An 11,373-nucleotide genomic window follows, 5' to 3' on the forward strand; every position below is an offset into this window, starting at 1 on the left:
CACAAAGTAATTGTGAATGAAACGTAAAAAGATAGCACCCAGTTGCAGCAGGTAACCACGAAGGCTAACGGAACATTGGGCCTTATTTCAACAAATAAAAGAGTATAGAAATCTTACTGCAACTGTTCAAAAGGTGCTGTGGAGAACACATCTGGAGTATTGTGAGCAGTTTTAATCCTCTTATTTAAGGAAAGCTATTACTTCATTGGAGTCAGAGTCATGCAGTGCAGAAAAAGCCCTTTCGATCATCAAGTCCATACCAACCTAACTACTATTAAAGGCACATTAATTCTAATTTCCCACACCTGTCCCATATCCCTGAATGTTATGATATTTCAAATGCTGAACCAATTTCTTTTTAGAAGAGTTGTAAGGTTTACAGGCTCCGACACCTGCCTAGACAGTGTAATCCAGATTCTCACCACCCTCTTAAAAATGTTTTCTGCCCAATCTCCTCTAAATCTCCTGATCCTTACCTTGAAAGCATGCCCCCTTGTGATTGATCCTTAAACCCAGGGGAACAGCTGCTCTCTGCTCACTTGGTCCATACCCCTCAATCTTATACATCTCAATCACGTCCTCCCTCATTCTCGGCTCTAAAAGGAAACAATCCAAGCCTCTCCTTACGGGTCAATTTCTTCAGTCCAGGCAATATCCTGGTGAAATTCCTCTGTACCTCCTTAAGAGCTATCGCATCCTTCCTATAGTGAGGCGACTAAAACTGCACATAGTACTCCGGCTGTGGCCTAACCAATGCCCTGTACCAGTCCAGGATAATCTCCTTGCTCTTATACTTTATGCTGCAACTGATGAAAGCATATGTCCCAGATGCCTTCTTAACTATCCTTTTCACACCATCGGCAGACTTCAGGGATCTGTGAATAATTACCTCAAGATCCCCCTGTTCCTCTAAGCTATTCAGTGTGCTGCCATTCATTAAATACTCACTCATCTTATTCTTTATTCCAATTGCATGCCATTGCACTTATCAAGATTAAAAACTGTCTACCACTGCTCTGCCCATCTGACCAATCCATCTATATCTTCCTGCAAACTATAGACATCTTCAAGTCCTCGAGTCATACAGCACTGAAACAAACAGACCCTTCACTCCAACTCACCCTTGCCAACCAAGTTTCCCAAACTAAACTAGTCCCACTTGTCCACGCTTGGTCTGAATCCTTTTAAACCTTTCATGTACCTATCCAAATGTCTTTTAAGATGTTGTAACTGTATCCGCATCTATCACTTCATTCCGCATACAAACCATCCTCCATGTGGAAAGATTTGCCAAGGTTTATTTTAAGTCTTTCTCCTCTCACCTGAAAAATATGCCCCCTAGTTTTGAACATCCCCACACAAGGGAAAAGACCTTTGACATTCAACTCATCTATGCCCCTCGTGATTTTATAAATCTCTATAATGGCAGCCCTCAACCTCACATGCACCTGAGAAAAAAGTACCAGCCTATCCAGCCTCTCCTTATAACTCAAAATCTCCGGTCATGGCAACATCCTGGTTCTCTCTACAGATACTGCTAGACCTGCTCAGTTTCGCCAATGCTTCCTATTTTTATTTCAGATCTCCAGCATTCACAGTATTTTGCTTTTATCTTGAATTTGTTGATAGTGGAACATACAACACACTTGGCATTGTTCTGCAACTGCTATCCAATCGCAGAATCACTTCTAACATGAACTGTCATTTTCTGAGTGATAATGGGAACTGCAGATGCTGGAGAATCCAAGATAATAAAGTGTGAAGCTGGATGAACACAGCAGGCCAAGCAGCATCTCAGGAGCACAAAAGCTGATGTTTTGGGCCTAGACCCTTCATCAGCCTCTCTGATGAAGGGTCTAGGCCCGAAACGTCAGCTTTTGTGCTCCTGAGATGCTGCTTGGCCTGCTGTGTTCATCCAGCTTCACACTTTATTATCTGTCATTTTCTGAGTCCTTCTCTCAAATCTTCATTATATGAATTTCTTCATTATTAACCACCCTACCAATCTTGTTTAACATTCCCCAAACATTTTCATTTATAGTATTTACGTTTATAACAAACAATATTGGTCCCAGTACTGATCCTTGTGGTATTCTACTGGATACTGGCCTGCAGTCACTCAACAGCCTTCTACCACTACCCTTTTTGTCTCCTATTACTAAACCAGTTGCTGAACCATCTTGCCAAGTTTCCCTGAATTCCATGTGCTTTAAACTTCTCAATCAATCTCCCATGTGGGACCTTGGGAAAAGCTTTGCTAAAATTCACAAACGATTTCAACTGAATTTCCTTCATGCACACACAATCACATTTTTGAAAAATTCTAACGAATTTGTTAAGCATAACCTCCTTCTTATAAGCCCTACTAACTAATCTGTATTTAACCCAGACCTTTCCAAGTGGATATTAATTCCCTCCTTCAGAATTTTGTCTAATAGCTACCTACCACTGAAGTGAGACTCACCAGTCTATAAGTTTTCAAGTTCATCTCCACCATCCTTTTTGAAAAGTGAAACCATGTTATCCATCCTCCAGTCCTCTGGCACTCCCCCCTCTTCGCCCTCCAACCACCCCCCACCTCCCCCCCAACCCCGTCGCCAGAGAAGAATTAAGAATTGTGTCAGACCCCCTGCAATTTCCTTCCTCACCTCCAACAGGATGCAATTCATCCACGCCAGGGGATTTGTCTATCTTTATACCTGGCAGAGCCTGAAATACCTTCCCATTCCCTATATCAAGTTGTGCAAGTTCCTCAGTCCCTTTTCCTAAATTCCGTATGTGTTCTCCCTTTCTAGGGAGAAGGCCAAAGGTAGGTATTCTAGAACTTAATGGTAACTTATTCCTGCTAATTTTTCTGTAAAGGGTGCATGTTGGATCTGCACTCTTCCCAGTTCTTTCTGAATGCCCACCCACTGCTCCGCTGTAGACTTACCTACAAACAGCAGCTTCCAGTCAACTTTGGCCAGATCCTGCTTTACTGTAACAAAATCTGCCTTCCCCCAATTCAAAGCTGTCTTTTGCAGGCCATCTTTTTCCTTGTCCAGAACAAATTTGAACGGTAACATGTTGTGGTCACAATTGCTAAAACCCCCACTAATGCAGCAAACATTTGTCTGGCTTCTTTTGCAGAACCAGATTCTGCACTGCGTAATCCCTTGTTGGGCCTTCTACATATTGATACAAAAAATTCCCTTGGAATTGAATTCCCAAGAATTCCATGCCCTCTGAACCTTTAACATTATGACTATCCCAATTTAAGTTGGGGAAGTTGAAACCGCCTAGTATTTTTAAGTAATTATTATTCTTATACACGTCCGTGAAGTGTCTACATATTTGTGCTTCTATTTCCCACTGATTCTTTGGGTGCTATAATAAGTTCCCACGTAAACTGACTGCCCGCTTAACATTTTTAAGTTCTACCCACAATGCCTTTTGAGGACCCTTCCAAGGGATCATCTCTCCTTATTGCAGTTGACTCCTTAATTAATTGTACTACACCACCACCCTTAAGTCTCACTTAAAGATTCTCTACCTCAGAATGTTGCCAGTTGCCAGTCCAGCCTTTACATCAACCCATGTTTCCATGACAGCAACAATATCAAACTTCCATGTGTCAATCCACAACTTTAATTCAATCTTACCTATTACACTCCTAGCATTAAAGATCACCCAGCCTCGCTTTACCCTCTTGACACTCAAAGCTGAACTCACTCTAACTTTCTTCCTTTGCTGTTGTATGATTTGTCTCCATTTCAATATTCTATGTCCCCTCCTCCTGCCAGACTAGTTTAAACTTCTCCCAACAGCACAAGCAAACCTACCTGCAAGGACACTGGTCCAGTACAGAATAGATTCAGTAGGATAATCAATGGCATGGAAGGATTGTCTGATGAACAAACAATTTAGAAGAATGAAGGACGATCTCATTGAGGCCTGTAAGATTTTTAAGAGGCCAACACTGTAACTGCTGAGAACATTTCACACATAGGACCATAGTCTCGGAGCAGAGGGCATAGTCTCAGAATAAAGGAGCACCAATTTAAGAATGAGACAAAGAGGAATTTCTTTTCTGGGAGGGTTGAGAGTCTTTGAAACTCCTTGCAACAAAGAGCTGTGCAAGCACAGTCTGTGTGTATACTGAAGGCTGGGATTAAAGAAAAATCTGGAGTAATCAAGGGGTATAAGGAGAGGGCAGGAAAGTGGAAATGAGGACTGTTAGATCAACCATGATCTTATCGAATGGCAAAGCAGGCTCGAGAGGCCGCAGAGCTGACACTTATTCCTATTTTTTTTTATATAGTCTTGTGCATAACTATTAAATACTTTACCAAGACCAATCACTAAAGTGAAAAATGCGCCAAACTTCAAACATGCCCTCCCTCTTTGAGAAAAGATAATTTGCTAGTCAACAGGCACAGGACACAGATGTTCACAAAACAGTAAAATACTGGTTTTATTCAAAATTCATCTTTGATTTATTGAAGTCAATTCGATCACCGTATTGTTCCAATGGAAAAACAAAAATGCATTTGGTTACATTTGACAACTGTCTCTGAAAAAGAGAGTGAAACTGTACACTATCCAGACTAAACCAAAGACAGAAATCCTGAAATTTACTAGATTCCTCCAATGTCCGAGATTTTAAAAGGCACTCAGTTGTCTTCTTCCCTTGTGTTCCTTCATGAGTGTGTAATTGAAGAACAATCTCCAAGTAGACTGCAGCAAATCAGAGATGTGGTGGTGTGGAGAACATGACAAAAAAAATGAGTAAGAACCAAAACACAGGTGGGAAATATGATCTGTATTCACATATACAACCAAATTTGAAAGACAATTCAGAACATATCAACAACAAAGAAAAAAGATCAACAAATAAACTGAATCAGTGAAATGTTTATTAGTGAGGTCCTCAGTAATTTCAGCAACATACAACTTTAAACTATAAAAGCTAAAATTCATGACAATAATTAGTGATTTTTCAATTGCCTTTAATACATTAATGATTTTTATTTTAAATGTCATGTCTGATAATGCAACTATGTCAGGCTATTGCTCAACTATTCCGAGAGACAGCTTTCCCAATTTTGATACTGTTCTTGCCACTGCCATTTCTATTACTGAGGCAGATACCTGTTGGTCTGTCTGGTTCTCTGTTTCAAGGATTTCTGAAGACACTCAACCCTCCAAGGCGAGAAATTCCTCCTTATCTTAGTCTTAAATAACACCCCTTTATTCTGAGATTATGACTTTGTCCATAGAAGCTCCTATCAGGGGCAGCCTCTTTTCAGCATTTACAATGTCAAGTCCTTTATGAATCCTATATGTATCAGTGAGATCACCTCTTATTCTTTTAAACTCTATACAGTCCCAACCTGTTTAGCCTTTGCTCATAAGACAATCACTCTATGCCAGGGATCATCTTGATGAACATCCTTTGAACCTCCTCCAATAAAACAATATCATTCCTTTAAAAAAAAGGGACCAAAATTGCTCACAGTACATGCTCTAACCAGCACCTCGTACAGCTGCAGCAAGACATCCCTATACTTATACACCAATCCTCTTGAAATAAGGGCCAACATTCTATTAGCTTTCCTGATGACCTGCTGTATATGTACTGGCTTTCTGTATTTTGTGCATAAGAACCCTCCAGGTCCCTTCATGTTGCAACTATCTGTAGCTTTTCTCCATTTAAGTAATAGTTTCTGCAAAATGAACAACTTCACATTTTCCCACGTTATTGTCCACTTCCTAACTTTTTGCATTTATTTAACATACTAATATCTCCCTATAAACTGGTTGTATCTCACTCCCAACTTATCATCCCACCAATTTTTGTGTTGTCAGCAAATGTGGCTACAGTACATTCACTTCCTTCCTACAACTCATTAATCTATACTGTAAACAACTGTCATCCCTGTGGAACCCCACTGACTGCAAGTTGCCAATCGGGGGAAAAAAAATGCTTCATCCTCATTTGCTGTTTCCTACCCATTTGCCAATTCTCTTACCTCCTACACCATGGGTTCATGACTTGATCTTTTGAGATACCTTGCCAAACACCCTTTGGAAAATCCAAATACAACACATCTAATGGTTCACCTCTATCCACTCCACACAGCTGTGGGTCTGAAGACACATGCAGGCTAGAGCAGGTTACGATAGCAAATTTCCTTACATGAGAAACATTAAAGAACCAGGTAGATTTTTCTGATAATCATCAGGTGTTTCATGGTTATTATTACATTCTTAATTGCAGAAATTTACTGATTTCAAATCTCACTATCTGCCATGGCTAGATTTGAACCCAGATCCCCAAAACATCAACTGAGTTTCTGAATTAATAGATGAGCGATAATATCACTAGGTAATCATTTCACCATAAGTGTCTGCTAATTGCAAATTGTTTAATTCATAGCACAGATGAGTTGGTAGTGTTACTGAAATAAACCCATCCAACTTTCTGTGTTGTCAGGCTGCTCAATCTTGATTCAGCTGATAGTTCCTCCAATTAAACATGGAGGAGAATAAAGCCCTCATCTTCTGCCATTACCATAAACTTGATGCCCTAATCACAAAAGTAAAACCCTCCCCATCATCATAGACTTCAGCCAGATTATCACATCAGCATCCTATCCGACCCTAACCAATCTACTCCATTACAAAGACACCATTCTTCAACCTCCATATAGGTGATCACTCATTTTCAGATTTAGATTTAGCCCAACTGCCACTAAAATTTCAGCCATGCTTGTGTTAACCTGCTAAGTTAAATATTCCTAGGCTCTTGGCTAGCTTCCCTCATTTTTCACCAATCAAATTCAAGCTCTTCCAAACTTTAGCTACCCATAATCTAACTTGGATGATTAACTGTTGTACTTGATAGTCTCCAAACAGCTCCAGGTCCAAAAGCTTCAGTTTTAAAACAGAGTTCAAATCCTGCCACACCGTCTCAAAATTCTGCATTATTCAAACTATGACCATCATTCCTTTTCATTTCCATCCCATATTTGTCAAGATTCCATCATTCCAGGAACTGTTCTGACAAAGGATTGCGTCTTTACTCATTGGAAAAAATAAGAGGTGATCTTATTGAAACACAAAACCCTGAGAAGACTTCATGCGGTAGATGCTGAGAGGATGCTTTCTCTCAGGTGAATAGAAACATGGGGGGTATCATTTAAAAATAATCAGTCTCACATTTAAGACACAGATAGGCATGCATCTGAACAAAAGTGTTTAACTGAAGCATTGCTTTTCCCTTTTCCATTTCAATCAATCATTTTGTAGTAAAAGGTCAACATTTCAGCAAAGTGCTTTGGGACATTACACTCAAGTTGCAATGTAAATACAAATTCTTGTAGTTGACTAAATCACATCATCTGTTCCAGGAGATAACACAGTGTGGAGCTGGAGGAATGCAGCAGGCCAGGCAGCAGAGGAGTAGAAAAGTTGATGTTTCAGGCTGAAGGGTACCAAACCAAAACGTCAACTTTCCTGCTCCTCTAATATTGCCTGGCCTGCTGTGTTCTTCCAGCTCCACACTGTTAACTCTGACTCCAGCATCTGCAGTTCTTACTATCAGTTCTGTGATCCGACTTGTCCAGGTTTAATTTATAGATGGGATCGCAACAATTCAAATATTCTAACCAAAACTAATTTCCACTGCACGTACTTTCATCTCCTACCACCACCAATTTCACATAATTAAAAATATTCATTTTCTCCAGATCTTTAGCTGTAATCTCCACAGATTGACTCTTATCCTCTTTTCCCAGGCTTAAATGGACATCCCACATATTGTATCTTTGATCTACTGATCTCCATCTTTTAATGCTTTTCCACAATTCTCCAAATACTCATGTTCTCATCATCCCCAATGTCATCTGCACACATCATAGACTTTCTGTATCATTTGCTTACTTGGAACAACCATGACAAGCAATTCTTGGCGCAATCCAACTTTGACTTTGAAACTCTCACTCACCCCTACACTATTTGTTATTCTTTTCTCGACTGCCAGTGTTTTTCTTAATTTAGAGATGATATACACACCATAGTGTTGGGAAAGTTCAAAAATCACAATGCATTCAAAACAAAATGGAAATATTCAGAGTTCTGAATATACTTGCACAAAGTGTACAAGTCAATTTCAAATAGATGGCGACACCACAACAAGGCAAACCCATCAAGATTACCACCAAAGCTAATATTGGAAATTAAGGTGCTTGCACTCAAGTGTTATTATAATTTATCACCCCAAATAATCAAAAAATATCAATCTCAGGATTTCAGCAAAATCCTAAAAGATGCAATTACGGAATTGGAATTACAAACCAATCGATGAAATATTTGCATTGACACAGATACGACAGATAGAACAGTCTAATCCTATACTTAAATCGGAGTTGAAAAAAAATCAAAAACAGATCGCATGATTTTAACATCACTATAATTATGTGAACTTTCGATATTCAAAGTTATTATACAATTTAAACAATTTTAAAAAGTGATTAGCTTTACAAACAGAAGGTTCATTTCGCAGGACCGTGCGCAACTGAGAACTGATATCCAGGAATCACAAAACACTTCCCGATAATCTGTAACATTCTAACTTCGAGAATGCAGGTCTGACCGTAGCGTTTGCATATGCTTTCCTGAGTAAATTTATCAGTGTCTCTTAAAACTTTGCAACCACTCAGTTCTTTTCAAAATGTTTAAGTATTTGCAACACCAGTTTCATATTGACGCACCTAATCTGCTATAAATCAAACCATTCTCCCAACTGAAGCGACTCATAAGAAGCATGTTTAAAATCACAATTCATGTGATATAACTGAGCAGTAACCAGTAAGATGAACAAAACCAAAAAAGGTAAAACAGAAAGTCTAAGGTGTCTCGATTTCCTCCAACAGTTACACAACATTCCTGATATCCGCAAACAGCTTCCAGTATCATTCCAAATCCTGTAAATCATCAGCAACGTAGAATATTCCAGCATTAAAGCACCAAACAAATTAAAACGAACACTGCTCAACAAGAAGGCAATTTTGAACACCTCGAACATTCAAGACTTCAATCAGCATGTGGTAAATAATAGCTAGAAAATCAGCTTCCGGCTAATGTGAACTATGAATTCACACTCCTCTCGGTAGCAACAGACAAAGCATGTTATGTTGTCTCCTTTTCTGTTAGCTTTATGTTTACAATTATTTCGAGTCAGGTGTGATGGCAGGCCTGCGGCACTGGCTCTTTGTTCTCAGGAACCTTCCCTCCCACCTTCTTCACCCCCCCTTGACAAGCCCCTGGGCCGCTGTCTGGGACAGGCCATCTCTAGCATATTACTCACTGGTTGGTTGGAGGAGCCGTCAGCGGGATCTCCACTTCTTCCTCTTCAAACTCATGGCCGTCGAAAGAATCCACTTCGTCCGGGGGCACGGGGAGGGCAGTAGCACCGGGGATATGGGAAGCCCCGACAACAGGTTCGGAAAGGAGCGGGGCCGGAGGCGGTGGTGTTGATGCTGCTGGTGGTGGTGACAATGATTCGGACTCGACAGGCCGCACGGTGCTCAGTTCTGACACTTTCTGCGGGGAAGACTGGAAAACAGCGGTCTCCGAATCTGCGCCCGGAGCCGCCACGGTCATAGCCGCCGCCAACAAGCAATCGTTCCCGACTTCCGCCGCCATCATGGTCACAGCCCCGCGTACAGGCACACACACAATAACAGGGGGGAGTCAGAGGGCCGGTTGGAAGAGGAAAAACTTTTTACATATAAAAATATCAACATGCGACAGGAGTGGCGTAGGGGGAAATGAAGACTCAACTTTAGCACAGGAGCAGTCGGCAGAGAGGAGAGTTCATGACTTCATCAGTCTTCCGTCCGTCCGCCATGCAGTTTGGGGGGGGGGGGGGGGGGGGAGAGTAAAGCCACTCACTCGCGCCGCGTGGGTGGGGAGCAGGGGGTGGGCGCTTGCTTGCTTGCTCAAACTCCGGCTCCGAGCGGGTGAAGGCTGGAGCGCGAGCTGTAGCTCGCGGTGCAGCCGTTAAAAAGTCAGTAGTGCACGCGATCGTTTCAGGTCCCGGACCCAGCTTATCAGTCACAAGACATGCAGTGGCTGTAAACTAAGAAAATGCTCGCTCGCTGTCACACACACACTCCCCGCTTTCTTGCGCAACTTTTCTTGTGCTATATCCGTTTCAGGCTCGAGAAATCGACTTCAATCCGGGGAAACGATGTGCTCTGCAATCCCGCAACACCTCAGACTACAGAAATCGGGGTGCGTGGGCATATTGTGTGTATGTCTTAGATAATAAAATGTGAGGCTGGATGAACACAGCAGGCCAAGCAGCATCTCGGGAGCACAAAAGCTGACGTTTCGGGCCTAGACCCTTCATCAGAGAGACTGCTGTGTTCATCCAGCCTCACATTTTATTATCTTGGAATTCTCCAGCATCTGCAGTTCCCATTATCTCTTGTGTGTATGTCTTGTTTGCGAAAGAAAGACAATGAAGGAAGCTGAATGCTAGTCTTCCTTTTTAGGAACCACGTTTATTCGCTCTGACTGTAAACGTAAGGACTGTTTAGCTGAATGTTACTTCAGAGATAAGATATTTTCGGGTGTTCTTTCGCTCCTGATCCTGAGATCTTATTCAGGAGTCTTCCTCGATGTCGACAACCCAGTATCAGATGTCCAACTTCCGCATCTTTTCTATAAATGAACATGAATGAGGTTGTTGTGCAAAACGCAACAAACCTCAACTTCCTTATTTATTTATATCACAAGCTTTTTTAAATAAAAGTTCTGATTTCACGTATCAATTGGTAATCTGCTGAAAATGTGAAAATCGATTTTAGAAATGTTTGACAGGGAAACAGACCGGTCCATGTTAACTTCAGAGTAATAGTTATAACTGCGCACACAAAACTAATGGACAGAAGAAAAAAACAACTGATCTATTAGCCCTGCCCAATTCAGTTTTGTGTCAACTAAATTTAGGTTTTATTCATATTTTCTTCTTCGTAGTGTCAGGCAGCTCTAGTACTAGGCAGAAGTAGATAGGTGCTTGACCGGGAGGATGAGAGGGGATATGCACAAATGTGGAGTAAACGTTAAGCTAAGATCAACTATGATTTTATTGAATAGTGGAGCAGGCTCAAAGGGTCGGGTGGCCTACTCTTGTTCCATGTTCATGTATCTCAAGATTAAGGATTGTGCTTCTGTGCTAGTTGAATGGACTTATCAGCAGTTTCAGAATTGGCAGATTGTGCTACGTGGGACATGTGATGCTTGAAGAATCGTATCAGTCCTATTGAATGGTGGAGCAGGCTCAAGGGGCTGAACAGCCTATACCTCTTTTTATTTCTTATAGAC

The 11,373-nt window shown here is 41.2% G+C and overlaps 1 protein-coding gene across 1 annotated transcript in view; it reads right to left on the bottom strand.

Annotated features, from left to right (window-relative positions):
* The window catches only part of LOC125450905 (ras GTPase-activating protein 1-like), a 172,530-nt gene extending 162,630 nt beyond the window's left edge, over nt 1-9,900 (bottom strand). Inside the window, exon 1 of the mRNA XM_048527279.2 lies at nt 9,350-9,900. Within this exon, the coding sequence (XP_048383236.1) occupies nt 9,350-9,690 (341 nt within the window). The 5' untranslated portion in view covers nt 9,691-9,900. The remainder of the gene's footprint in view (nt 1-9,349) is intronic.
* Between the last annotated feature and the right edge of the window lie 1,473 nt (nt 9,901-11,373).

The sequence above is a fragment of the Stegostoma tigrinum genome, chromosome 3 (assembly GCF_030684315.1).
Source record: "Stegostoma tigrinum isolate sSteTig4 chromosome 3, sSteTig4.hap1, whole genome shotgun sequence".
Taxonomy (NCBI): domain Eukaryota; kingdom Metazoa; phylum Chordata; class Chondrichthyes; order Orectolobiformes; family Stegostomatidae; genus Stegostoma; species Stegostoma tigrinum.